This window comes from Tinamus guttatus, unplaced genomic scaffold (assembly GCF_059628265.1).
Source record: "Tinamus guttatus ecotype Peru unplaced genomic scaffold, ASM5962826v1 Tinamus_guttatus_pri_ptg000649l, whole genome shotgun sequence".
Lineage (NCBI taxonomy): Eukaryota > Metazoa > Chordata > Aves > Tinamiformes > Tinamidae > Tinamus > Tinamus guttatus.
The window spans coordinates 3,445,972-3,472,327 of record NW_028289183.1 but is presented as its reverse complement, the minus strand read 5'-3'; the positions used below and the strand labels follow the sequence as shown (position 1 = coordinate 3,472,327).

At 69.9% G+C, this 26,356-nt stretch overlaps 6 protein-coding genes across 7 annotated transcripts; 4 read left to right on the top strand and 2 right to left on the bottom strand.

Moving 5' to 3' along the window:
• Positions 1–522: 522 nt before the first annotated feature.
• SYNGR2 (synaptogyrin 2) lies at positions 523–1,730 on the bottom strand. Its single transcript, XM_088535997.1, has 4 exons — positions 1,604–1,730; positions 1,161–1,398; positions 851–990; positions 523–728 (listed from the first exon to the last, which is right to left on the bottom strand). Exons 1-4 carry the CDS (start codon positions 1,715–1,717, stop codon positions 534–536), a joined length of 687 nt encoding a protein of 228 aa, XP_088392123.1. The 5' UTR covers positions 1,718–1,730; the 3' UTR covers positions 523–533.
• A 1,464-nt stretch (positions 1,731–3,194) lies between these two features.
• Positions 3,195–8,057, top strand: TMC6 (transmembrane channel like 6). Its single transcript, XM_088535999.1, has 18 exons — positions 3,195–3,274; positions 3,396–3,694; positions 3,779–3,910; positions 3,980–4,089; positions 4,191–4,283; positions 4,645–4,902; positions 5,045–5,208; positions 5,277–5,421; positions 5,563–5,718; positions 5,805–5,965; positions 6,035–6,116; positions 6,199–6,296; positions 6,405–6,500; positions 6,662–6,737; positions 6,878–7,011; positions 7,199–7,375; positions 7,504–7,582; positions 7,986–8,057. Exons 1-18 carry the CDS (start codon positions 3,219–3,221, stop codon positions 8,055–8,057), a joined length of 2,388 nt encoding a protein of 795 aa, XP_088392125.1. The 5' UTR covers positions 3,195–3,218.
• A 619-nt stretch (positions 8,058–8,676) lies between these two features.
• On the bottom strand, positions 8,677–9,654 carry ARL16 (ARF like GTPase 16). Its single transcript, XM_088535998.1, is given in 5 exon segments — positions 8,677–8,849; positions 9,001–9,169; positions 9,172–9,316; positions 9,390–9,448; positions 9,574–9,654. Coding segments are annotated over 5 exon segments (612 nt in total). The 5' UTR covers positions 9,653–9,654; the 3' UTR covers positions 8,677–8,689.
• A 119-nt stretch (positions 9,655–9,773) lies between these two features.
• On the top strand, positions 9,774–17,854 carry HGS (hepatocyte growth factor-regulated tyrosine kinase substrate). Its single transcript, XM_088535865.1, has 20 exons — positions 9,774–9,818; positions 9,954–10,038; positions 10,161–10,236; positions 10,475–10,567; positions 12,171–12,294; positions 12,837–12,889; positions 13,426–13,494; positions 13,657–13,781; positions 14,007–14,085; positions 14,169–14,267; positions 14,661–14,756; positions 15,113–15,151; positions 15,240–15,383; positions 15,480–15,693; positions 15,885–16,057; positions 16,198–16,338; positions 16,411–16,588; positions 16,666–16,847; positions 17,087–17,289; positions 17,755–17,854. The coding sequence occupies exons 1-20, from the start codon at positions 9,782–9,784 to the stop codon at positions 17,852–17,854; spliced, it is 2,310 nt and encodes a 769-aa protein (XP_088391991.1). The 5' UTR covers positions 9,774–9,781.
• A 134-nt stretch (positions 17,855–17,988) lies between these two features.
• MRPL12 (mitochondrial ribosomal protein L12) lies at positions 17,989–20,363 on the top strand. Its single transcript, XM_088535864.1, has 4 exons — positions 17,989–18,243; positions 18,311–18,391; positions 18,501–18,635; positions 20,051–20,363. Exons 1-4 carry the CDS (start codon positions 17,989–17,991, stop codon positions 20,165–20,167), a joined length of 588 nt encoding a protein of 195 aa, XP_088391990.1. The 3' UTR covers positions 20,168–20,363.
• Positions 20,364–21,161: 798 nt separating this feature from the next.
• SLC25A10 (solute carrier family 25 member 10) lies at positions 21,162–25,608 on the top strand. 2 transcript variants are annotated; one of them, XM_088536002.1, is made up of 11 exons: positions 21,162–21,260; positions 22,590–22,709; positions 22,920–23,034; positions 23,111–23,159; positions 23,570–23,611; positions 23,796–23,839; positions 24,155–24,225; positions 24,322–24,414; positions 24,636–24,713; positions 24,793–24,849; positions 25,467–25,608. In XM_088536002.1, exons 1-11 carry the CDS (start codon positions 21,171–21,173, stop codon positions 25,566–25,568), a joined length of 861 nt encoding a protein of 286 aa, XP_088392128.1. In that variant the 5' UTR covers positions 21,162–21,170; the 3' UTR covers positions 25,569–25,608. The 2 variants fall into 2 exon arrangements, with proteins under 2 accessions (XP_088392128.1, XP_088392129.1); XM_088536003.1 differs by lacking the exon at positions 25,467–25,608 and adding an exon at positions 25,129–25,201.
• Positions 25,609–26,356: the final 748 nt, after the last annotated feature.

Here is a 26,356-nt window from a genome sequence, read left to right as displayed (position 1 = left end):
GGGCCCGGCGCAGGGAGTTGCCGTGCACAGGGCTTTGGCACTGAGCTCGTGGCAGCGGCTGCGGCAGGGAAGGCACAAGCGCCCCAGGGCGGCCCCGTCCCGCTGCGCTGGGGCAGTCAACACTCGCTGCAGAAGCGCAAGGTGGCACTTGGGGAACGGAGGCCAGCGGGGCTGGCAAAGGCAACAGTGTCAGGACAGGGCAGTGGTCACAAGGGCAGGGCCGAGGCGGCGGCCGGGGAGGCCACAAGCATCAGCTGCCTCCTCCCACAGCCGCTTCCCGGGATGGCGGAACGGGAAGGAGCTCAGCCCGCGGGCAGGAGCGGGGCGAGCACGGAGCCCCGCGGAACCCGGAGCGCGCCCGGCGCCAGCTCCCGCCGCGCTGCCGAGCGCGGCTCCGTCCGCGTGCCAGCACCAAAGCCAGGGGCTTCACACAAAGCAGCCACCACCCTCCGCCCCATTCAAGTTACAGGACCCCCCTTCCCACCCCGAGACAGAAGATTGCACGTGGAGGCGCGCGGGCCCCGGCGCGGGGCTCAGTACACGGGCGGCTGGTAGCCCTCGGTGGCGTCCGCGGTCTGGGTGAAGGGCGGCTGCTGGTAGCTGTCGTGGCTCACGCTGGGGTAGCTGGAGTACGGGGCGGCCGCCTCCGCGGAGGGGTCGACGTAGCTCTGCGCAAAGTCCTCCACCCCCATCTTGTACCTCTTGTAGGCGAAGGCGATGAGCAGCCCCTGCGGGCGCGCGGCGCCATCAGCCCCTGCGGGCACCGGGCCCAGCGCCGACGCGGGCGCCGCAACGGGGCCCGTCCCGGCCCGCAGAGCCTCCCCGCGTCCCCCCGCGGAGCGGAGCTCACCCACGAGAAGATGGAGAAGAAGCTGAAGGCGATGGCAGCGCGGGCAGAGTCGGCCCCCACGTGCACGTCGGAGGCCGCCGTCCAGGACCACTGGTTGGTCAGGAAGCAGAAGCCGATGAACCACAGGAAGGTCCAGAGCCCTGGGGGGAGCACGAGGGGCAGGTCGGCTTCCCGTGGCCCCAGGTGGGTCCCTCTCGGGCCGGCTCCCGCACGTGGCCCGCGGGCACCCGGCCAGGCGCGCGCAGCGGCGCCAGGCGCCCGGCCACGTCACCGCAGCGGCCCCGGCAGCCCGCGCGGCCCCGCACGCTACCTGAGAAGCCCAGGTCCGCCAGCACCAGGTACTTGCGGTCGCTGGCGCTGCTGATCTGCGGGAAGTAGAGGTCCACCATGAAGAAGAAGAGGCAGGCGAGGAAGGCGAGGACGCCGATGCCGATGCCGTAGCGACAGGCGTCCTCGTTGCGGTTGAAGATGCAGAAGAGTTCAGGCGAGGAGGGCACGTTGGTGTAGCCCTCGCCCACGAGGCAGCAGAACACGATGAGGGAGAAGATCTGCGGGGGGGATGGCAGGGGCGGGCGTCGCAGCGGGGCCGGCCCAGCGCCCCGTGACCAGCTGCTACCGCCGGGGAGCTGCAAAGGGGGGAAAACAGGGCCCGGGGGGAGCCAGGAGGGAGCAAAGCGACCCGGAAGGCCGAACCGGGGGCACAAGGCCCCGCGAGCGGCGCTAGGCCCGGCCCGGCCCGGCCCGCGCACTCACCGCGCTGGCGATCCGCGCCAGCACCTGCGGCTGCTGCACGAAGCGCCGCAAGTCGAAGGCGCCGCCGGCCTTGGCCGCCCCGTACGCGCCGCCGCCGCCGCCGCCGCCCTCCATGGTGCCGGTGCCGCCGCCGCGCGGCTGCGCGACCAGGCGCCGCCCCCGCCCGCCCCGCCCGCGGGCGCCGCCTCCCGCGCCGGGAGCCCCCGCGCCGCGGATCCCGCCCCGACGGCGAGGCCGGGGGACCGGGGAGCCCCCTCGCCCCGACGGCGAGGCCGGGGACACCGGCCCGGCGCGGCGCGGACCGTGCGGTCACGGGCCTGGCGCGGTGCGGGCCGTGCAGCGCTCAAACTGTGGGCCCCGCCGTGCGCTCCGTCGCGGCGCAGGGGACGCGCCGGCCCCGCGGTGCTGAGCCCCGCGGGAACGAGCGGGCCGGGCGAGCGCGGGGTCCCGAGCCCCTGCTCCCCGCATCGCCGCCGGCCCCAGTAACGCGGGGCAGAGCGGTGCCGCCCGGCGGCTGCTCGCGGGGCGGGCGGCAGCAACGGCGCCCGCGGGGCGGCCGCGCCGTCGGGGCTGCCCCCAGGCCCCGAGCCCTGCCGGCTCCCTCCTCCCCTCCGGGCCCGCCCCGCCGCGCTTTGTGCAGCCCCGCGCACCGCGGGGGGCCCGGCGGGACCGGACGGGGCGGGGATCGCCGGTGCCCGCCCGCCGTCGCTCCCGACGTGCCTTGTGGGAGCGGCGTGGGCGGCGGGAGCGGCGCAGCCGGTGAGCGGACACGGGGCCCGCGGGGTTCCGACGGTGCGGGACCGGGCCGGGCCGGGCCGCGTTCCCTCCGCTCCTGCGGCCGCACGGGGCGGGCGGCGCTGCGGGGCCCGCGCGGCCCCTCCCGGTACCCGCGGGGCGGGGACAGCCCGGGCCGGGTCCGGCGGCCGTTGGGGTCGGGCTCCTCCTCTCCTGCGCCGAGGGCGGCCTCGACGGCCGAGCAGCATCGCGGGGCTCCTGGGAGGGTCGCAGGGTGACCTGGCCGGGCCGGACCCGCAGGCCCCTCGCGTGCCCGCTGTGGCCGTTACCCTGTGCTGGGCACACGCCGCTCTGCACCCCAAGGGCCGCGCAGGGGCAGGGATCCGAGCGGCTCCCCAGGGTGCAGCGCCTGACACCCTCCGATAACGGGCAGAGCCTCCCTCTGCCCCGCGGCCTGTGTTGGACGGGCGGTGCTGCCCGCGCTTGCCCACGCAGGGAGCTGCGCCGCACCCAGCGCCGCCGGCTGCGCCCGTCCCTGCCGGCTGCGCCCGTCCCTGCCGGCTGCACCCATCCCTGCCGCGCGTGCATCGTCCCTGCCGCGCTGCACCGTCCGCGCCGGGCCTGCCGCCACCGCGCCGCCTTGTCCCCCCTTCTTCCTTCCTGCTCCTGCCCGCACAAGTGCCGAGTCGGCAGCTCCGCTGCGCCGTGTTGGGGCCGCGGCACCTGACGCCCTTGGGGCTGAGCAGAGCCCCTGCGCCCGCCCGCAGCTCCCCAGGACCCCGAGGACACACAGGCCCCGGGTTGGGGTGTCACAGCCGCCTGCTCGGCCGCGCGGGAAGGCGCGTGGGAGGAGCGCGGCCGTGCTGCGCGGAGCTGCAGGATGTCCGGGCCACCCGCTGTCACCCTGCACGTCCCCGAGGACGCTGAGAGCGAGGAGTAAGTGCCCTCTGCCTCCCCACGTGCCCCAGCGCTATCTCGGCTGTGCCCTGCGTGCCCCAGCACAGGCATGTGCTGGCTCCATCCCCGGCCGAGACGGTAGCCAGCCCATGTGCCGCAGGCCGGAGCCGAGTCCTTGCAGCGAGGGGGCCATGCACAGCTCCTTCCAGCAGCTCATCCAGGAGCAGAGCGGCCTGGAAGAGGCGGAGGCGGCGGCCGCGCTGGAGCTGGAGATGCGCGCGAGGGGCAGAGGTAGGGGCTGCGGCGGCAGCGCGGGCCGAGCCGTCCCCGCGCAGGGGGACCTCACCGCGGCGCCCTCCGCAGAGCCCCCGGAGCCGTGGCCGGAGCGGGGCAAGGAGCGCGGCGGCTTCTCGTCGGCCACGCTGCGCGTGCTGGCCGCCATGCCCAGCCGCACCATCGGTGAGCGCCGGCGGCGCGCGGTGCCGGAGGGGGTTTGGGCGCCCGCCGCGGGGCTGCCGCTCACCGCGCTCGCCGCTGCCGCAGGACGCAGCCGCGGGGCCGTCATCGCCCAGTACTGCAACCGCACGGCCCGGCTGCGGCTCCGCGGCGGCCGCCCGTCCCTGTGGCAGCTCGGCCTGCACCCGGACGCCGACCCCGCCACGGGCACCCTGCAAGGTGAGCGCTGGGCCGGGCGCGGGGCGGGCGCCCGCTCGTCCCGCTCGGCTCCAGCGCCCTGTGCCGCAGAGAAGCGGAGCCTCCTGGCCAAGGAGCTGCTGAGCCTCTCGCCGGGGCAGCGCGGGCGCCTGCTGCGCGCGATGCCCCTCAGCCTGGCCGAGAAACGCAGCCTCAGGTGGGTCCCGCTGCGGGGACGGGCGCCGTTGTGCCCCGCTGGCCATGCTGCCCGTCCCCGCGAGCCCCCTGTGACACCATCTGTGCCCGGCTGTGCTGCAGGCAGGAGCTGAGCGGGCAGAGCGGCTCCCCCCAGGACAGCGCCCGGCACCGGGCCCCGTTCTCGCCCTGCGCTCTCTGCAAGTACCACCTCATCCTCGTATGTCGGTGCGGGGCCACCGCGCAGGGCTGGGGCTGGCAGCAGGGACCGGGACGGGGCAGGGAATGGGGAGCAGGGGGATGAGGCAGGAGATGGGGGGATGTGGGACAGGGCATGCGCTGGGCCTGGGGGTCAGGGATGGGGAGGATGTGGGACATGGGCAGGAGATGGGGAGTCAGGGGGTGAGGGCAGGTGATGAGGGGACACGGGACAGCGCACGTGATGGGGCACCGTGGGCTGGCGATGGGGGGACATAGGACAGGGCAGGGGATGGGGCGCCGCGGGAGGCAGCGGGTGGAGGGGGACACGGGGCAGGGATGGGGCCGCGCTGCCCCGCGCTGCCCCCGCGCTCTCCCCGCAGGGCTGCCGGTCCCTCTGGTACGGGCTGCTCGCGCTGTGCCCCGACGGCCGGCCCTGGCACGGCGCCCTGAAGCGCATCAGCGGCCGCTTCGGCTCCAGCGTCCTCTCCTACTTCCTCTTCCTCGAGAGGCTCCTGGCCTTCAATGCCATCCTCCTCCTCCCGCTCCTGGGCTTCGTGGTGGCCCTGCAGGCGGCACATCCACCCACGCCAGCCCCCAGCCACGTGCCCTTCACCGGCCTCGAGATCCTCACTGGAGCGGTACGGCCTGCTGGAACCGCCTGCACTCACCCACGGGACCGGATCCCAGCTTGTCCCGTGCTTTCCTGCGGAACGGCATGGGGACCCCATCCTGCACCCTCCCATTGGAAAACATCCCGGCTCACCCCGCGCTCTCCCGCAGGGCTACTTCACCCACTCGCTGCTCTACTACGGCTACTACAGCAACACGTCCCTCCCTGCCCGGCCCGGCAGCGCGGCCGCCCCGCCGCCCTACGTGCTGCCGCTGGCCTACGCGCTCACCGTGGGCGTCTGCTTCGTCCTCACCTGCGTCCTGCTGCTGTGCAGGTGAGCGCACAGCCCCGGCCCCCGCCGCCCGCCTGCGCGCGCCCGGCCTCACGCCGTGCCCCCCGCAGCATGGCCCGCTCCTTCGGAGAGAGCTACCGGCCGGGCGGCCTCGCGGGCGACACCGCCGTCAAGGTGTTCTGCGCCTGGGACTTCAAGGTGGTGCAGCGGCGCTGGGCCAAGCTGCAGTCCGACAACATCCGCACCCAGCTGAAGGTGAGGGCGGGCAGAGCAGCCGGGCTGCAGCGGGGACCCAGCCCTGCGCTCCAGCCTGGCCCGCGGCGCCGCTGTGGTGCGACGGGATGAATCCCAGCTCCGGATGCACCCCCGGGTGCCGCTGACACCGGCGTCTCACAGGAGCTGCGAGCGGAGTGGTGGTCGCGCTCGCGCCCCCGGAGCCGCCGCGAGCGGCTGCGGCACATGGCCGTGCACCTCCTGGCCTGGGTGCTGGCGCTGGGCACCGTGCTGGGCTGCGCGCTGGCCGTGCACCACTTCTCGGAGCACATGCACACGGTGAGCACGGCCCTGCAGCCGCCCCGGCCCGGTTGGGCGGCCGAACCATCCCCGGACACGTGTCACCTGCGCCCGCCCGCTCCCAGGTGCAGCAAGAGGGCGGCGAGCGGCTGCGGGAGGCGGCGCGGCTGGCGCTGCCCGTCACGGTGACGCTCCTCTGCACGGCCATGCCCCACGTGTACAACGCGCTGGCCGCCTGGGAGAAGTGCGAGTCCCCCGTGCTGGCCATCTACGTGGCCGTCTGCAGGTAGGTGGGAGCCTCCGCGCCCTGCGGTCCCGGCACCTGCCCGTGCTTCCCGCTGCCTCCGCTCCCCAGGAACCTGCTGCTGAAGTCGGTGCTCCTGGGGCTGCTGTGCTACCAGTGGCTGAGCCGCCGCGGCATCTGCTCGGCGGAGGCGGTGAGTGCGGCGCCGCGGTGCGGCGCGGTGCAACGGGCTGGCAGCCCTCGGCACCCGGCCGCGCCGCCCCCTCGCCCCGCAGTGCTGGGAGACCTGTGTGGGCCAGGAGCTCTACCGCTTCGTGGTGATGGACTTCGTGTTCGCGCTGCTGGACACCGTCTTCGGGGAGCTGCTCTGGAGGTAACGCGACCAGGAGTCCCCGCACAACCGGGTCTGGCCACCAGGTCCCCCGGCGGGGCCTGCTCTGCCCCACTGCATTGCCAGAGCAGAACACCCCTGCCCTCCCAGGCTGCTCTTGGAGAAGAGGCTCAAGAGGGAGCAAAGGCCGGAGTTTGACATTGCCCGCAACGTGCTGGAGCTCATCTACGGGCAGACGCTGACCTGGTGAGGGGCTCGTGGCACCCGCCCGCTCACCCGGCACGGGCAGAGGGGCTGCCGCAGAGCGCCAGGACCCGGTGCCGCCGGCCCAACCGGTCCCGCGGGAAGGAGCAGGCTGCTCCCCAGCGCTCTGCTCCCAGCAAACGCCTCTCCCCACCTCCCCCCAGGCTGGGCGTCCTCTTCTCGCCGCTGCTGCCGGCCGTGCAGATGGTGAAGCTGCTGCTGCTCTTCTGCATCAAAAAGGTGGCTGCGCCGCGGCCCTGGGTGGCTTGCGGCAGCTGCGGGCGCCGCGTGCCCCGTGCAGCGTCACAGCTCCGCGCGGGGCCGTCCTGTCCCCCGGCCCTGCGCGGTGACGGCAGCCGCGCGCTGCGCTCCTCCCGCAGACCAGCCTCGTGCAGAACTGCCAGGCGCCCAGCAAGCCTTGGCAGGCGTCGCGCATGAGCACCGTCTTCCTCACCCTGCTCTTCTTCCCCTCCTTCCTGGGCGCTGCCGTCTTCTCCTGCTACGCCGTCTGGTCGTGAGTACCGGGGGCCGTGAGCACCGTCGCGGCGGCACCGAGCGCCCAGGGGATGCGGTGCCTTGCGGGGGCCTCATGCCTGGCGCCACGCTGGGAAATGTTCCCAGCTCCGTGTCCCGGGAATACGGGTCGGAGCCGAGCCCTGAGCCGGGCCCCGGGCTGGGGCTGCCGTGCGCTGCGTCTGCAGGGCGAAGCCGTCAGACACCTGCGGTCCCTTCCGCGGCTCGGAGAGCATCTACGAGTCGGTGAAGAGCTGGCTGCGCTTGCTGGAGGGGTTGAACCCCAGCCTGTCCTGGATCACCTGGATCCTCCAGCACCTGCTGGAAAGAGCCGCCTTCCTCCTCTTCGCGTCTGGCGTCCTGCTGTGAGTCGGGACGGAGCCCGGCTCACCCGGGACCACGACCGGGGTCCCACGGCCAGCGGGGCTGGAGCCGGGGGGTCGCGGGGGCTGCAGCACCCGGGGCTGCCGGCCCACTCGAGCTGTCCCTGCAGGGGTGTGATCTACTTCAACATCCAGGTGGTGAAGGGCCAGCGGAGGGTCATCCGCCTGCTGCGGGAGCAGATCGCCAACGTGAGCGAGCTCTGCGCGTGGCTCTGCATCCCCGCTGCTCTGTGCAGCTCCGTGTTCCCGGCTCCCTGCTGCTCCGCACGGCTCCGTGTCCCCTGCTCCCTGTCACTCCGTATCCCCGGCTCCCTGCCATTCTACATGCGGCTCTGCATCCCCTGCTCCCTGCCGCTCCATGCAGCTCTGCATCCCCTGCTCCCTGCCGCTCCATGCAGCTCTGCATCCCCTGCTTCCCATCGCTCTGAGTAGCTCCATGTCCCCTGCTCCCTGCCACTCCACATGGCTCCACGTCCCCTGCTCCCTGCCGCTCCCTGCCACTCCGGAGCCCCAGCACTGCCCACTCCAGCTTGGTGCCCGCCTGGCAGCACTGCCACAGTCCCTCGCGCTCACGGGGGCTCTGCCATTGCAGGAGGGAGAAGACAAGATCTTCCTCATTCAGAAGCTTCACTCCATCTACGAGCAGCGCGAGAGACGCAGCTGAGCCCACAAAGGCACCGGGCAGCTCCGGGGAGCGCGTAGGGACCATCCTGGGGCTGCTCCGTTCACGGGAACAGCCCCGGGGCGGGGAGCCAGAGGACGAGAGGGCGAACGCGTGTACGGCCCCCGGAGCACCCGGGACAGGGAGCGCATCCCTGCGAGCAGCGCGGCGTGGGGACCCCCGCCCGGCTGCACCCCAGCACACGGGACTGCTGTCACTTTTAATCATGTTTTTTAATGATGATCCGGCTGATGCGCGGCCTCCGGGCCGCCCCCACCTTCCTCTCCGCGCCGGGACTTCCTGCTGTTTTTGTACTCCTGCAAGACAGAGCGCTCCAGCGCGGAGCAGCCGCGTCGTTTCCTCCACGTCGTTTCCTCCGCGCCGCTCCCGGGCAGCCGCCGCTCTGCAGGGTTTTCCTGGCGGGAGCCCGGCCGCGCTCGCGGCCCCAGGGCTCTGCCCGGAGCCCCGCGGCGGGAAGCGGAGCCGGGGCCTGCGGTTTCCACCCGGGGCTCCGCAGCTTTGCGGTGACACCCGGACGTGCCCCGTTCCCCACGGCACCACCCGGTGCCGCCGCTCCGGCCGCCCCTTCGCCCCCTGGGCCCGGTCGGGCTGCGTCCCCGTCCCCAGGCCCAGCCTCAGAGCGTGGCCTGGAGCCACTGCAGGACGTCGCTGAGGCCGGTGCCGTCGCGCGCGCTCGTCTCCAGCACGGTGATGGGCTGCGTGGCGCAGGACACGATGTCCTGCATGCGGAGCAGCGACTTCATCTCCACCAGCGACATGTAGCAGGGCAGGTCACTGCGCCACAAACGCGGACAGGGGCAGAGGGGGAGGCTCCGTTACCCCTCCGCTCGCCACGGGGAGCTGCCGCCCGCGGGCCGGCTCCTCCGGGACGGGGCACGGGAGCAGCCCCGGGACGCCGTCCCCGCGGGCACCGGCCGCCCCTCACATCTTATTGAAGAGGACGAGCACGGGCACGGAGGCGAGCGGCTCCGCGGAGAGCAGCGACAGCAGCTGCACGCAGGACGCGGACACCCGCGTGGGGTCGGCGGCGTCGATCACGAACTGCAGCGGGGAGGAACGGGCTCGCGGGCGGCCCCCGGGGACCGAGGGGGTCCCGCGGCACCGGCCCCGCCGCCGCCGCCGCTCACCAGGACGGCGCCGCAGTCCCCGTAGTAGCTGGCCCAGATGGGCCCCATGCAGCCGCCCAGCTCGCGCACCGTCACCCTCCTGCGCAGCGGCAGGTCCGTGAGGTCGGTGCCCACCTGCGGGCGGGGGACGCTGCCGTTAGCCGCCCCGCAGCACCGGCCCCGCGCGCGCCCCCCCGCCCGCCCCTACCGTGGGCAGCGTGGCCGGCGGCTCCCCCAGGCCGCGGGCGCCCTCCTTGGAGCTCAGCTGTGCGGGGCGTCAAGGAGCGGCGCGGGAACGGGGAACGCGCGGGAAGGGGGAGCGCGGGGACGGCGGGGGAACCCCCTGACCCCGGGCACCCCCCGCGGCTCCCGGTTCCCGCCCCGGCGGATATTGCGCAGCCGCCGCACGAGCAGGCTCTTTCCCGCGCCCGCCGCCCCCAGCAGCAGGCACTGCGGCCGCGCGGCCGCCATGGCCCCGCGCCGGAAGCGCCGCCCCCCTCCCGCCGCCGGGACGGCCCCGCGCCGCGGCGGAAGCCGGAAGCGAGCAGGCGGAAGCGGAAGCGCGGCGGGGCGACCGGAGGAGGAGCGGACTGGGACGCGATGGGGCGCGGCGGCGGAACCTTCGAGCGGCTCCTGGGTGCGGGCCGGGACGGGACCGGGGGGCGGCGGGGACGGGACGGGACGGGACGGGACGGGACGAGACGGCGGCAGGGCCGGGATGGGGTGGGCCGGACCGGGGGGTCGGCGCGGCCTCACGGCGCCCGCCCCGCAGACAAGGCCACGAGCCAGCTGCTGTTGGAGACCGACTGGGAGTCCATCCTGCAGATCTGCGACATGATCCGCCAGGGCGACACGCAGTGAGTGCGGGCCCGCCCCGCGGCGCTGCCCTCCCGGCGGCCCCGGTTCCTCTCCCCGGGGCCGGGCAGCACCGGGAGCCGCTGCCTCCGGGCCTGAGCGCGCGCCCCGCTCCCTCCCGCAGGGCCAAGTACGCGGTGAGCGCCATCAAGAAGAAGGTCAGCGACAAGAACCCGCACGTGGCACTCTATGCACTGGAGGTACCGCCACCCCTGCCCGTGCCAGGGCCCGTCCCCAGCCACGTTCGCTTGGGTCCCTTCTGCAGCCGGGAGCAGAGCGCTGCCCCGGGGGTCTCCGCAGGGATGGAGCCCCCGGCCCTGAGCTGCGGGACGACCCCGGAGCGCCCCGGGCTCGAGCTCCCGCGGGGCCGAGCGGAGCAGGCGCCGGGGGCTGCAGGAGGAGGAGGGCGGCCGCTAATCCCCACCTGGGCCCTTGCAGGTCATGGAGTCCGTGGTTAAAAACTGTGGCCAAACCGTCCACGACGAGGTAGCCAATAAACAGACTATGGAAGAACTGAAGGAAATACTCAAGGTAAGAGCGTCTTTTTTCCCTTTATCTTTGAGTTGGGTCCCAAGAGAAGCGCTGAAAGGAGCAGGTCGCGGGTGCTGTGTCTCGCTGTGCTGCAGGGAGCACCCAGGCGCGGGCTGCGTTTGGTAACGATCCTCAGGAAGGAGCCTCCCGTGACGTGTAACGTGGAAGGATAAACGCGGGGAGCTGAGGGGAATGCACAACAGAGAGGTTGGCCGGGAAGCAGGGATAATGCTCAGCCACAGCACGAGCTCCCGTTCGTATGGAACGTATCCAGCAGGGATATGCTTGGAGGGACTAGGCCATTTCGTGGCATGTGCTCCTGGGCAGATCAGCAGTGGCCAAAGCCGCTTTGCTGTGGCCTTTGCTGGCCGCCGCAGCACCGGGAAGCAGCGGAGCCGTTCGGCTGCGCGTGAGCAGGGACGTGAGCGGCAGGAGGCGAGAGGCCCTCCCTGGGAAGGGGAGGCCTCGAGGAGCTGCAGCGGCACCGCAGCTCCTGTCCCGCTCGCCGGCTCCCATCGGAACGGGGCAGGAAGGTGCCCCGGGTACCTGCGGAGCCGGCAGGGCGAGCGGGGCCCTGTCCTGTCGAGGCTTCTCTTGGCCACCCCGTCACGGTCTCGCCCGGCCCTTGTGGGTGTCTCCTGCTGACACAGCAGCGTGTTGCAAGGAGGAGGGAGGTTCAGTAGGGCCACCTCTCCTGGCAGAGAGGGACGAGGTGGGAACAGATCAAGAAAACCTGTGATTTCCCGTGGTCCTGCCCTGCTTCACTAGTCCCATAGCTGTCCCGGACCCCTTTGCTCCTACACTTGGAACTTTACTGCTTTTAACTGTTGGTAAAATGATTTCAGTCGGGTGGTATTTGGGTTTGTGGCACGCGTAGAAAGCAGGTTATTGCCAGCCTTGCTGGGGATCGTTGCTGTGTGGTAGCCCTTGCGTGGCCCAGCCCCGAGCCACAGAAGGAGCAGGACGCTGCTCCTCCGCCTCCGCGGCCTTGGGAGCAGCCGGTCCCGTGGGCGTGTGACAAAGAGATGAGTCGGTGACAGGGCTGCTCTGTGAGGCTGCTGGGGACAGGAGCAGCCTTGCCAAGTTTCCTCCTGCTTCCTGGAGTGTATCCCTGGAACCCGGTATCCCTGCTTCCAAAGGGCAGGCTTCTTAGCTGTCTTCATTGTGCCATGTCCTGCGGTAGCTCCGGGTGCTCCCAAAGGGAGTGTTTGAGCACGAGGTGCTCCGTCAGAGCCGGTTGTGCTTCCCAGTGCTGCCGGATTTCCCCTCGTGAGGAGGTGTGGAAGGGGCCGGGCAGGACGTTGCCCGTGCCTGCTGCGGTGGCTGTCCCCACGGCACAGCTGGCACCTCCTGTCGTGCCCGATGTGCTGCTTGGGAGGATGCTCTCTTGCTCCTGTTCAGAGGGGAGAGTGGAGAAGCTGAAGGCCTGCCTAGTCTGACGGGTTTGTAGCTTTTCAAAAGCTTTAGCTCGTGCTTCGTTGCAGGACTCTGAAGTCTCCTTCCATGGGCACTGTTTCTGGTTGAGCTTCTGGGTGACCCGCGTCATCCTTTGAGTTTCAGGATCCTTTTTCTCAATTTTTTTTCTCCCCCTTTTTCCACGCAGAGGCAAGTGGAGACGAGTGTCCGCAGTAAAATCCTGTACCTCATCCAGGCCTGGGCTCATGCCTTCCGCAACGAGCCCAAGTACAAGGTGGTGCAGGACACCTATCAGATCATGAAGGTGGAAGGTAAGGGCGTGTGGGCGCGGGTGAGCCGCTCCGCTCGGGAGCAGCTTTACAGGAGGAGGAGTTGGGACCAGGCAGGCGTCAGTGGGATCTGGCCGTGCAACACTGGGCTTCTCCTTCGTGCCTGGTACGAAGTGAAGCTCTTGGGGTGACTGAGCCTCGCTGCTGAAAGAGGGAAACCTTCTCGTCTGCCCTGGGATTAGGGGCTCCCTTCTCTGGGCCTCCAGCCCAGCTGGGGTTGAGGGTGGGCAGCAGGAGCCGCGTAGCCACACGGGCTGTCCCTGCGACAGGCTGTGGGTGCGCAGGAACCCGCATTGCTGGCAGGCCCCGTGTCCCTCTGAGGGACATCACAGGGGTTTGTAGTGCGTGCTCGAGAGCGTTGCAAGCCCTGGCCTCCTGCAGGAGGCAAAGCACTGTCCCCTCCTATCAGGATAAGTGTATGGATGTGGCAGACACACTGAGCTGGGGTTGGTGTGCGGGGTGGGGACCTGCGCCGCCGGGTCCAGCCCTGTCACCGCAGCGGGATGCTGCCGCTTCTTCCGCAGGCCACGTGTTCCCGGAGTTCAAGGAGAGCGATGCCATGTTCGCTGCAGAGAGGGTGAGCGCTGCTGCTGGGGCGGTGCTGGCGCTGCCGAACGGGCCTTGCTCCTGTGGCTGCTCAGGCTGGGTCCCCGTCCCGCTGGGCACAGCTGCCCGGCAGCCTGCGGGCACCCAGGGGTGGTGAACGGCACGTGGGAAGGATTCTCCTTCCTGCCCAGAAGTCCTGGGGGGAGAACTGATGGGAATGGGGCCGTTTCCCTGAGTGAAATTTGATCAGGAAGAGGATGACAAAGGGCCTGCTCAGTGGCTTTCCAGCAACACAACAGTCTCAGTGGGTATAAAGGTGTTGCTGAACTGGTTGCTGTACAGACGTGTTCCTGGAAGACCACTTGCTGACTGGAAGAGCATCCCAGTCCCTAGTAACTTGAGAGGTGCCAATCCGCAAGGAAGAGCGTTTCCTGTTGAGCTGCAAACGCCCCATGAAGCTCCCCGTTCAAGAAGGAGCCTTGCTCGGCTGGAGCAGCTCCCCGAGGGCTCTCTGGAGGCCCCGTCCCTCTGGCCTTGCATCCTTCCTCACTCAAGTCTCCCCAACAGGCTCCGGACTGGGTGGATGCGGAGGAGTGTCACAGATGTCGAGTGCAGTTTGGCGTCATGACGCGCAAGGTGGGTGCCGCTCCTGTCCCTGCGCTCCCCGCTCCTGGCCGGCTCCTTGCAGGACTCCGGAGCCTGCGTGTCCGGGCTGCGCCAGGAGGGACCGAGTGTCCCCACCTCGTGGTGACGGAGCGAGTGTCTCGCTGCCACACTGATGTCTCCCATCCTTTGCAGCATCATTGCCGGGCCTGTGGGCAGATCTTCTGCGGCAAGTGCTCCTCCAAGTATTCCACTATTCCCAAGTTTGGGATTGAGAAGGAAGTGAGAGTCTGCGAGCCCTGTTACGAGCACCTCAACAAGTCAGTAGCCGTTGTGGCACATCAGTGCCTGCAGTGGCTGGGACTGGGAGGGGAGAAACGTGCTGTGGGGCTGCCTTTCTGAGGAACAGAGCAAGGGTTTCCCAGGCCGTGCAGTGGACGGGGTCCCTTTCCTCCCTGGGAGCAGGGCTATAGCTTGGGCCTGGGGAGGATCCCCCCAGGCTCAACCAGGCCTCATTCTGCTCCATTGCATCTTTCTGCCTACAGGAAAGCCGAGGGCAAAGCTGCTGCCACCTCCGAGCTGCCCCCCGAGTACCTGACCAGCCCTCTTTCTCAGCAGTCCCAGGTGGGCACCTGCCCTGTAGGTGACTCAGGGCTTTTGTCCTGCCCCTGGATCCCTTTAGCGGTCCCTTCTCGTTCCGCTTGCAGCTGCCTCCGAAGCGGGATGAGACGGCTCTGCAGGAGGAGGAGGAGCTCCAGCTGGCTATCGCCTTGTCCCAGTCGGAGGCCGAGGAGAAGGAGAGAATGGTTCGTGCCCTGTTGGCGATGGCTGTTGCAGAGCCCACGCGTGCTGGGCATCCCCAGCTGTGCAGTAACAGTCTCTCAGCGTGTCCCTGTGCGAGTCGTGGGGCCTGGGGGGAGCTGGAGCCAGGCACACGCGGTGACGCAGGTCCAGTCCGTGCTGTGGGTGTGGGGTGCAGCTCGGCCTCCTTCCTCAGAGCACTGAGGACCAAATCCTGGGAAGAGGCTGTGCCCGAACCGCGAGCCCTGTGACCAGCCTGCACGAGTTGGCTGGTCCAGCTGGCCGGGGCTGGCCAGCGGCAGGAGCTTTCCGCACCCAAAGTGCAGGACGGGTTGAGTGGGAGCAGTTTGGCCACCCTGAGCTGTTGGGGAGACTTTGTCTGTTTTCCTGCTCTGCAGAGGCAGAAAACAACCTACTCCATGTACCCAAAGGCTGAGCCCCCGCCCGTGACCTCGTCGGCGCCGCCGGTCAGCACGCTGTACTCCCCGCCCGTGGTACGTACGCAGCAGTCCCCGCGTGGCCGAACGCTCAACAGGTCAGCTCCCACGCCCAAGTTAGCCCCGTTTGGGTTACATTTAATCCCCATTCCGAGAGAAAGGCTTTGTCCCATTCGATCCATCGCTCTTCCTCAGCACTACAGTGCTCTCAGCAGGAAGCTCTGCATTCAGCTGGCTCAGTTACCACCTCTAGCAGCCCCAGCGTGTGTCTGACTGCAGGCGCTGCCATCCCCTTTCCTTCTGTCCCGCTGCTGCCCAGCCCTTGTGACTGCGTGCCCACCTCTGAACAGATCTGGGTGGCAGTTCTGAGTTTGCTTGGACTTGATCTTTTCCCCATGTTTGTCTCTTTGCAGAATTCATCTGCGCCGCTGGCTGAGGACATTGACCCTGAGGTGAGGATCCGGGTGCTGCTAGTCCACAGCACCCGCTTGCACCCAGCTGGGCTGTGGCACTGATCATCTGTGGTCCCTTTTGTGGCAGCTGGCTCCCTACCTGAACCGCAACTACTGGGAAAAGAAGCAGGAGGAGGTTCGCAAGAGCCCCACGCCGTCGGCCCCGCTGTCCCTTACCGAGCCCGCGGCCCAGCCCGGGGAGGCCCACGCTGCCCCGCTCAGCGTGGTTGAGGTAACGGGGAGCCTGCGCCCGGGCGCTGCCTGCTCCGTTCAGCCCCGTCACGCAGCCCCACGGAGCTGGGCCCGACCGGCTGCCCTGTCGTTCCAGCAGCAGTACCAGAACGGCGAGTCCGAAGAGAACCACGAGCAGTTCCTGAAGGCCCTGCAGAACGCGGTCACCACCTTCGTCAACCGCATGAAGAGCAACCACATGCGCGGCCGCAGCATCACCAACGACTCTGCAGTCCTCTCCCTCTTTCAGTCCATTAACAACATGCACCCCCAGCTGCTGGAGCTGCTCAACCAGCTGGACGAGCGCAGGCGTACGTGGCAGCTGGCAAACGTTACCCTGCCCCGGGCTCGGGAACAGCACCTGGGGGAGCGGATGGTGCTGGGGCTCCCGCAGAGCCGGTGTTTGGCATTCCCAGGCCAGCCTGTCTGGGGAGAAGCCACTGCGGTGTGCAGGGATGGCCAGCGCCTCGCGCAAGGGCGCTGACGCTGTTCTCCTCCCCAGTGTACTACGAGGGCCTGCAGGACAAGCTGGCCCAAATCCGGGATGCGCGGGGGGCTCTGAACGCGCTGCGCGAGGAGCACCGGGAGAAGCTGCGCCGTGCCGCAGAGGAGGCAGAGCGCCAGCGCCAGATCCAGCTGGCCCAGAAGCTGGAGATCATGCGCCAGAAGAAGCAGGTGAGGCAGGGAGGCGTTTTCTGGGCATCCAGGGCCGCGCGGGCAGCAGGCCCTGCCAGCCCAGCCTTGGCAAGGACGGGCTGCGCGGGCGGCAGGGGACACGGCCGTGCCGGAGCGCTCACTCCACGCCGCTCCGGCAGGAGTACCTGGAGATGCAGCGGCAGCTGGCCATCCAGCGGCTGCAGGAGCAGGAGAAGGAGCGGCAGCTGCGCCTGGAGCAGCAGAAGCAGACCATCCAGATGCGCGCCCAGATGCCAGCCTTCTCGCTGCCCTACGCCCAGGTACGGCTGCGGGGCCGGAGCCCTCCCGTGCGCTCCCTTGGAGCGCGGCCTAAGGATTGCTTCCCTGAGCAGCTCCAGGCGATGCCGGCGGCCGGCGGGGTCATCTACCAGCCCTCTGGGCCCACCAGCTTCCCCGGCACCTTCAGCCCCGCCGGCTCGGTGGAGGGCTCGCCCATGCACGGCGTCTACATGAACCAGGCGGCGCAGGGGGGCACGGGGCCTTACTCGGCCATGCCCGTCCCAGGGACAGGTGAGGGCACAGGCGGCTCTCGGGCGCTGGAGGCCGAGCACGACGTGGTGGCATCAACCTGTGCCTTCCCGCTCCAGATCCCAGCATGGTGAATGCCTACATGTACCCGCCGGGCGCGGGCGGCGGGCAGGTGGCTCAGCAGGGGCAGGCGGTGCCCACCACCACCCCGGCCTACTCGTCCTACCAGCCCACCCCAACGCAGGGCTACCAGGCAAGTGACCGCTGTAGCCAGCCGAGGCAGGCGCAGCGGGAGGAAGGGGCATGCACAGGGAATCCTGTGGCAGTGCCTTAAGTTTGTGGGGTCCGTGAGCACGGGAGGAGGGATGATGGTTGGTCCCAGGTTACAGGATCTGCTGCCGCTTTCCTGGGGTGGGCAGAAGGGGTCGGTCCCAGGCCTGGCTCCCCCCAGGGCACAGGGATGCTATGTGGGGGGCCAGGGGAGGCCCTGCTGCTGCTGGGCTGCTCCCGAGCGGCCGCTCAGCAGCCCCTCGCGCGCAGAGCGCCGCAGCGCCGGCGCAGAGCATCGCGCCGCTCTCGCAGACCCCCCAGGCGGGCAGCATGGGCTACATGGGCAGCCAGTCGGTGTCCATGGGCTACCAGCCGTACAACATGCAGGTGAGCGCCCGCGGCACGGCCGCGCGCCCGCGCTCTGCACCCCGGGGCAGCGAAAGGCCCCGGGCCTTGGCCGTGCCCGCGCTCAGGCCGCGCTCCGTCCCGCCAGGGCCTGCTGTCGTCGCTGCCGGGGCAGGAGGCGGCGCTGGGCAGCCTCCCCCCGCAGCAGCCCTTCCTGCCGGGCCAGCAGCCGCTCTACCCGCAGGTGAGTGCGGCCGGGCGGGGGCCGGGCCCCGGCGGCCCCGGCGCTGCCCGCGCTCTGTCCTTGCAGGTGGCCCCGGCCGGCGGCCCCGCCGCGGCGCCGCCCGCACCCCCCGCGCCCGCCGCGGCGCCGCCGGGCAGCAGCGAGGCCCAGCTCATCTCCTTCGACTGAGGCCGCCGGCGCCTCCTCCCCCCTCCTCCCGGTGCCCCGGGGCGGGAGGGGCCCAGGACGGCGCCGAGGCGCCCCCCGCCCCGGCCATGACACTAACGCGAGCGGCGGCCGCAGCCCCGGGGCCGCCGCTCTCCCCTTCCCCCCCGCTCTCCCTTCCCCGCCGCGGGCGGTGACAATAAAGTTGTGCGGACAGCGCCGAGGCCTCCGTGTGCGGCGGGGCGGGCGACACCGAGAGCGCGGGGTACCGGGCACCGGTGCGGCCGGGCGGACCCGCGGGCTAGAGCGCCGCCTGCTTCCGCCGCCGCGCGTACCATCGAGGCGAGGCGCGCCGAGCGGCGCGCGGGCCGCCGGAAGCATAGAGCGCGGAGGGCAGAGCGCCGCCGTGTCCTCTGCGGCGTGCTCGGCCGGCGCCGCCATGCTGCCCGCCGCGCGCGCGCTGCCGCCCGCCCGGGCCTGGGCCTGCGCCTGGGCCGGCACCGGCACCGGGCCCTGCCGCCGGCGCGGCGCGCTGCGGGCGCTGGGCACGGGCCGCCCGCGGCGCTGCGAGGCGCTGGCCGGGGCGCCGCTGGACGCGGCCGCCAAGCAGTACTCGCCCAAGGTGCGGCAGCTCGTGCGCGACATCGCGGGGCTCACGCTGCTCGAGGTCGCCGACCTCAACGAGCTCCTCAAGGTGGGTGGCGGCGACGCGGCCCGACCCGGCTCGGCCCGGCCCGGCGCTGAGGTCGCTCTTCCCGCAGGAGACCCTCAAGATCCCGGACGTGGCGGTGATGGCAGCGGGGGCGGCGGGCGCCGTCCCGGCCGCGCAGGCGGCCCCGCAGGTACCGCGGCGGCTCCCGGGGGGCTCCGGGCCGTGGGGGGCGCGCGGGGGGCTCCTCCGCGCGGGGCGGGGGGCAGCGGGGGCCCTGCCTGAGCCCCGGCCGCCCCCAGGAGGAGGAGGAGATGGTGCCGGTCAAGAAGGAGAAGACGCTCTTCACCGTGCGGCTCACGGAGTTCAAAGCTGCCGACAAGGTGAAGCTCATCAAGGAGGTGAAGAACTTCGTGCCCGGAGTGAACCTGGTGCAGGTGAGGAGCCCCCGCAGCGGCCTTGGGAGCCCCCTCCCCGTCCAAGGGCTGCGGACGCGTCCTGGGGCCCCCCGTGCTGAGGGCTGCAGCCCAGCGGGCTCTGGGCTGGCGGAGCCGTGGGGACACGGCGGGGACCTGCTGCAGGCACTCGCATCCCATTGCCCGGCCTTCTTCAGAGAGGGCCCATTCTCTTTCTGTGAGGCCCAAGGAGACACAAAGGGGACTCAAAGCAGAGTTTTCCATGTCAGAGCCACCGTCTTAAGAGGTTCTGCGAGCCTTCTGCTGGGCTCAAGAGTGCCCAGGACTGCCCGCTGCAGCTGGATGCGCCCTGCCTGTTCTTGGTTGTTCGAGGACAGCATCTTTCCGAATGCAGGAGCAACCCTGCAGCTCACTCGTGTCCTCTATTCCGTGTTCCCTGTCCCTCAGCCCCTGTCTGCAGGTGATGCTTCTCTCTTCCTCGGGGTGACAGGCCATCCACACAGTGTGTGTGCTCGTGTCCTTGGCTAGTGCTGCTGTGGGCTCAAGGGAAAGTCCAGGTGACTTGGCTGCCCCTGCAGAAGCCTTCAGTGAGCTTCACCTCTGCACTTGGTTATGTCTCTGTACCTTAGGGATAACGGTAGCTTTTCCTGCTTATGCAATTTTAAGAAAAAAATGCTAAGCATTGTAAAATCTGCTTTAATTTACAACCCAGAACATCAGAAGGATTTGCAGAAAATCCTCTGAACCATTCTTATTGGCATAATATAAAGGAAATAATTTAATAACAGAGAAACTGTGGCATAGACCTGAGTGTTGCTCTTAAAGGGCAGCTGGGATAATGACCTGGCTGTAGCGTGGTTGCTCTGTCAGTTGTTGATCTGTTATCAGTCGCAAACAAATATTAAGAAAACAAAACCATGTAACGGGACCAATCCCTGGATAATTAAAAGCTCCCTGGAGAACTAACACTAGATCAACAAGACTCTGGGTGAAACCTGTCAAACAAACTGCTCATGACCTTGATGTGGTGACAGGTTTGTTGGGTGCAAGTTATTGCCAACAAACTTCCATAAAGTGACCGCTCACGAGCAGCAGATTCTCTCCTTTTCCTCGAGCGTTGGGACTCGAGACGCTGCTCCTCCTGCCAGCAGAAATACGTGAGCAGAAGCCCTGTGGGTAGAGCCCTTGTCCCGGGATGTCATCCCAACGCGGGGCCCTCGCGGAGCGGCACCGTGTGGGTCGCGCTCGCGCCCCGGAGCGACGCGGGGCGGCCGCTCACGGCAGGATGAGCTGCGTTCAGCCACGTCCCGGCGCGGCGTTCGCTCAGCAGAACCCTTGGTGTGTTTGTGCCGAGCTGGGGATAGTGGCTGTAAATCTGTTAATCTGGTTAGTGCGAGCTGCTCAGCAGCGGCTCTCATGCTGCGTCCCTCCCGCAGGCGAAGAAGCTGGTGGAGTCCCTCCCGCAGGAGATCAAGGCGAACGCGCCCAAAGACGAAGCAGAGAAGATCAAAGCGGCGCTGGAAGCAGCAGGAGGGACTGTGGTTCTGGAGTAGAGGCCCCGTCTCGTCGCAGAGGGACTCGCGCGGCGGCAGCCGGCCGGGGCGCCGGCCCCGAGGCCGCGGACGTTTCCGCGCGCGGGAGCTCCCTGCGGAGCGGCGCGGGGCCGGGGCGCCGTGCGCTTCGGAGGGGCCGCTGCCTCCCCCCGGCGCCGGCACGGACTGTGCGCTCATAAACGTCAAGTGGGTTGAAGCCTGCGGAGCCTGGAGTGTGTGGAGCCCGGGAGCCCGTGTGCTGCCAGCCTGCGCGTGACGGGCTTGTGGCCACCATGGGCTCGTGGCCACTGCGGGCTCACAGCAACTGCAGTGGGCGTGTGACCGCCATGGGCTCGTGGCCACTGCGGGCTCATAGCCACCACCGCAGGCACGTGGCCGCCATGGGCTCGTGGCCGCTGCGGGCTCATAGCCACCACCGCAGGCACGTGGCCGCCATGGGCTCGTGGCCGCTGCGGGCTCATAGCCACCGTCCGCTCATGGCCACTGCAGGCTCATGGCCGCCGTGGGCTCATAGCCACCGTGCACTTGTGACCGCCACAGGTGTGTGGGCACCACAGGTGTGTGGCTGCCGCAGGTGTGTGGCCACCACGGGCTCGTAGCCACCATGGGCTCAGGGCTGCCACAGGCGCATGGCTCGTGGCTACTGCAGGAGTGTCGCCATTGTGGGCTCCTGGCCACCGTGCGCTCGTGGCCACCATGCACTCATGGGTGGCCACCATGCGCTTGTAGCCACACGCATGTCCCGGAGCCGCCCGGGCGCGCGGCAGCCCTGGCCCCGCCGCGTGGCCGTGGCCGTGGCCGTGCGCAGCGCCACTCGCGCAGCCTCCGCGCAGGGGCGGGATGGTCGGGACCGCCGGGCCCCTCCGCCCGCGTCTCCGCCTCACCCTGCGCGGCGGTCAGTACCGGGCGGGTCCCGCCCGCGCGGCGGGGCCGGGCCGGGCCGGGGGCGGTGCCGGTGCCGCGGCGGGGGCGGTGCCGGTGCCGCGCGGCGCAGAGCGGCCCCATGGCGGAGCAGCGCGTGTCGCGCTGGTACTTCGGGGGGCTCGCGTCGTGCGGCGCCGCCTGCTGCACCCACCCCCTCGACCTGCTCAAGGTGGGAGCCGCGGTGGGAGCCGCGCGGGGCCGGGGGACACGCGGGGCGGGGACACGCGGGGCGGGGGACACGCGGGGCCGGGACACGCGGGCAGCCGCTCGCCCGCCCGCCCGCCGCGGGGCCGGGAGCGCGGGAGCCCCCGCCGCGGGGCTGCACCCGGCGGGCGCTGCGGAGCCGGCCCGGGCGCGGGCGGCCTGGCGGGGCGGGCGCCGCTGCAGGCTCCGTCCCTCCCGCGGCTCCGCCGCCCTTTGGACTCGCGCGCCGGGCGCGGGGGGCCCGGCCGGGCCAGGGGCCAAGGGACGAGACGGACTTCGGCCCCGAGGGGCAGCCCCGCGCCTGCCCTCCCTCCCCTTCCTTTCCCCTTCCTTTCTTCTTTCCCTTCCCCTTCCTCTCTTCTTTCTCTTCCTCTTCCCTTCGCCTTCCCCTTTGTTTCTTCTTCTCCTTCCCTTTCCTTCTCCTTCCCTTTCCCTTTGCCTTCCCAGGCCCCTGCTCCCGGCCTCCCCGCCGCAGCTGCAGCTCCCTGCGCAGGGGACGGGGCCGTGTCCCCCTGCACGGCCGCACATCCCACACCGGCCACCCCGTCCCTGCTGCGTAACAGGAGCCAGGCCTGGTCCCCGGCCAACGGCCCCGCTCTCGCTTTAATTTTATCTCCTTTGACCCACATTTGATCTCGCAGCGTGGAGCCGGGCGGACGTGCGCAGGCAAAGGCTGCCGCGGCTCCGCGCCGTGCGACTCCATCCCCACAGGCTCCCTGGGGCAGACGGCTCTTGCTTCCGCCTTTAATGGTGGGAAAGGCACTGGAGGGGGCCTGGAGCTCCTGGCCTCGGTTCCTGGCCGTGGGAAGGGGGCAGGACAGCAGGACCTCGTCCTGTGCTCTGGGGCCTGCTGCTTTGCTGATGTCCTGATACGCTCCCTCCGAGCAAAGCAACCCTGGTGCTCGCTCAGGCGCCTCCAGATCCCCCTTGCTGGGGTCGCTTAGGGCTTTTTCTGGAGGAAGAGGCACCGTCCTTCACCTTGGGAGCGCCCGGCTGGGCAGGCAGGATGGGAGGGACCTTGCGCAGGTGCCTCCACCCTCCTCCTCCTCCTCCTGGGCCTCAGCGCCGCCACACCGGGCCAGCTGGGCAGCTCTCCAGCCGCCGCTGAGGTGCGGGAAGGCTGGCAGGGCTGCCGCGTGCAGGGAGCTTTCTGCATGGGCGCTGATGAATCACCCCGGAAAGCCCTTCGGATCGTGCCCCGCTGCGCTGGGCCGCGGTTTGCGGCGGGCCGTGCCCTGCGCGCGGCCGGAGGTCGCGCTGGGCCGGGCGCTGACGCTGCCGGACGCTGCCCCAGGTCCACCTGCAGACGCAGCAGGAGGTGAAGATGCGCATGACGGGGATGGCGCTGCGCGTGGTCCGCGCCGACGGCGTCCTGGCTCTCTACAACGGCCTCAGCGCCTCGCTGTGCCGGCAGGTGAGCGCCGACCGCCAGGGCCCCGCGGCCGGCAAAGGGCCTCCCGCCGCGCAGCCGCTCGCTCCGGCGCCGTTCGGAGCCCCTGGAGAGCGGCCGAGCGCACAGGCTGCCGACAGCGGCCTCGGAGGCGGCCCGCAGCGTGACTCGGTGGCCCGCAGCGTGACTCGGTGGCCCACAGCGTGACTCGGTGGCCCGCTCGCCCTCTTGCAGATGACGTATTCCTTGACCCGCTTCGCCATCTACGAGACGGCGAGGGACCACCTGGGCCGGGGCACCCAGGGGCCTCCCCCCTTCTACCAGAAAGTGCTGCTGGGCGCAGTGGGAGGTGAGCGGGAGGGGATCGCTCAGCCCCAAGCCCCTCGGCCGGAGCAGCCCCTCACTCCGGTCCTCGTCGCTTGCAGGTTTCACCGGCGGCTTTGTGGGGACCCCCGCGGACATGGTGAATGTCAGGTTGGTTCCGCTCGGCCCTGGCGTCCTGGCGAGGGAGATTTGGGGGAGCAGCCAGGGTGCTGGGGTGGTCCCCCCTTGCTCCCCACTTCTCCCCTGCCCAGGCCAGCAGCGCGCTGTGGCTAACGGCCCAGCTGAGGGGAGAGCCCCCCGGCCAGTGCCAGCACTGCTCCCACCTCCAGCCCCGTGCCTGCTCTCCCAAGGGATACGAGCAGCGGGTGCGAGCGCACGCTGCGCTGCTCAGAAACCGTCTGCGCAGTCTGTGGGCCGCTCCGTGCCGCTCCGGTCTGTGCACCGCTCCGTGCCGCTCCGGTCTGTGGGCCGCTCCGTGCCGCTCCGGGGCTGGCGGCGCCGTCGGGGCGATGCCGGGGGCCGGTCCCTTCCCGCCTCACCTGCGCGGCTCTGCCTTTCAGGATGCAGAACGACATGAAGCAGCCGGCGCACCTGAGGCGCAAGTGAGTGCTGGGACCGGGAGCCTGGGCTGCAGGGCTGGGACGCGCAGGGGGGCCGCTCGGATCCCCGGCCGGGGGGCACCGCGAGCGCTGGGAGGGCGGCGGGGCTGGGGCAGCCATGGGGAGGCCGGGCTGGAATGCTTAGGAGTTTCACAGCCTGACGCCTTCCCCTTCCCGCTCTTTCCAGCTATTCCCATGCTCTGGACGGCATGTACCGCGTGCTCCGGGAAGGTGAGGCCGTGCCGGCGTTCGCTTGTCCGTGGTGCCCTCGTTGACACCGGGAAGCCACAGCAGTGGCCGAGGGAGCCCCTGCCGGGACCCTCCGGGGTGTTCCCTGGAGCAAGGTGGGGAAAGGGGACAGCAGGAGGGGACAGGGCCTTCCTGAGGGGTTCTCCTCTCCTGCCCGCCCGCAGTCTGCTGTTGGGGTGTGTTGGGAGCACTGCTGTCCAAGAAACCAAGGCCTCAGCCGGGCAGGGAAGGAGGCTCCTTGCTGCAGGAGAGCGCGATTAATGTCCCGGGCCTGTGCTGATCCCTGTCTGTCCACAGAGGGCTTGAAGAAGCTATTCTCAGGGGCTACAATGGCATCCAGCCGAGGGGCCCTAGTCACCGTTGGGCAGGTAGGGCAGCTCTGCTGGGCACTAGGTACCCAGGGCGGGGGGTACCTGGCTCAGAAGGGGAGCGGGACGTGTCACTAACGCGCTGTGTCTCTGCAGCTCTCCTGCTATGACCAGGCCAAGCAGCTGGTTCTCACCACGGGGTTGCTGTCAGACAACATCTTCACTCACTTCCTGGCCAGCTTCATCGCTGTGAGCAGGGCTGGGAGGAGGGCGCGCGCGGCCTGGGCTTGGCCCTGGACAGGAGTCGCGCGCTGCGTCTCGGCCCGACGAAGCAGGGCTGGGCAAAGGGCCCCTGCCCTGGGATGCTCCCAGGCCGGGCTCTGGACCTGGCCCTCTCTCATCGTGTGGGTCGTAGCGGCACCGGCCTCCTCCGTGGGCAGAGCTGGTGACCGCCCGTTGGGTCTCCCCAGGGCGGATGCGCCACGTTCCTGTGCCAGCCCTTGGACGTGCTCAAGACCCGTCTCATGAACTCCCAGGGCGAGTACCGGGTGAGCAGCCGTCCCGCCGCGGCGGCTCCTGCCCCTTCGCGCGCCGGCGTCTCGCTCATCTCCATCCTATTGATTCCAGGGTGTTTCTCACTGTGCCATGGAAACCGCCAAGCTTGGACCCCTGGCCTTCTATAAGGTACCAAGATGCGTAGGATGAGGTGCTAGGAGCTGGGTGGAGAACGGTGGGTTTCCTAAGGGGAGTGCAGGTATCCTCAGTGATGCTCCAGCATTTGTTGGATTTTCCTGGCTGTTGCAGACACTGTCAGCCCCTTTTGTCCGGGCTCGGCACAGTGGCCGGTGTGCTCAGGCTCACGGCTGGGAGGGCCCCTGGAATAGCATCTCGAATCCAAAGTTTCTTCCTGATGCCGCTAGCCAGGAGTTTCCCTGTTACAGCCTGTCTGCTCATCTTCCCCAGGCAGCCTCCATCCCCCTTCTGAAACAGGGCAGTGGGACCTGACACTGGCTTCTCCTGAGACTCTGCGGAGTGGTGATGGCAACAGCGATGTGTTTGGGGCAGGGGTTGGTGCATGAGACCCGTGTGCGCAGCGTGGCTGCCGTGCCCCTCTCACCACTCCGCCAGGCCCTGCCGCCACCGCGGGCCCCGCTGCGGAGCTCGTGCATGCCCGGCCAGCCCGCCCGCGCATGCGCGTTCCCGCTGCATCCCCGGCGCCGGGGGCCGTGCGCACGAGCCCCAGCCGCGAGCACAAGCCCCAGCGCATGCTGACTCTTTCCCTTCTCCCTGTCCTGTTCCAGGGCTTCGTTCCTGCGGCCATCCGTCTCGTTCCTCACACCGTCCTCACCTTTGTCTTCCTGGAACAGCTCCGCAAATACTTTGGGATCAAAGTGATCACCTGAGTGGGAGGGAGGGGACCTGTCTCAGCCCGTGGCTTCTCCGGGGGTGAGCGCACAGGTCGCCAGAGCCTGGAGCTCTCCACTCTTCGGGGCCAGGCTGCCCCAGCCCTTCATCCCACCGGTGACCAGCCCATCCCGGGATCCCCTTTCCTCGCTCACCCCGGATCTCGTGCCAGTTTCCAGTGGGCTCTTCCTTGGCCCCTCGTTCATTCTGCACCCTGGTCCTGCACCGCCTTCAGCTCACGGTCTGCGGCCGCCGGGTCCATCCGCAGCTCCCTCCCGTGCGGGCTCGGAGAGGCTGGCACAGCAAGGGGCCCTGGCTCCTGTCCCTCACGAGGCCGCAGAGCAGGACGGCCCCGTCCTGGTGAGAAGGGAGGAAGCAGCCCCCGTGCCTGGGCATCGAGCCTGGGGGCTGCTCCGGGGCCAGGCTGGCTCGTGCCCATGCACAACGTGGGCCATGCATGCAGGGCTGCTTGCTCCCAGCCTCTCCTGCCCTCCACCATGGGGCAGACGGGTGTAGGACACCAAAGTGCTGCCACCGGCGCAGTGTGGCGGGACCCCCTCACCCGCTGCTGCCCTTTCCTGGCCCCCCGCACCCTCATTTTGCTTGGCCAAAACTCCCCAGCGGCCGCGGGCCGCTGGGCTCTTCAGGGATTGTGCCTCATACCAATGACGACAGAGTGGACCCAAGGGCGAGGGGCCGCCCAGGGCCGGGGCTTCCTTGCCTGGGCAAGAGCCACCAGTGCGCCGCTGTCCTCGCGCCCGCTCCTCGGAGTATCCGGGTGTCCTGG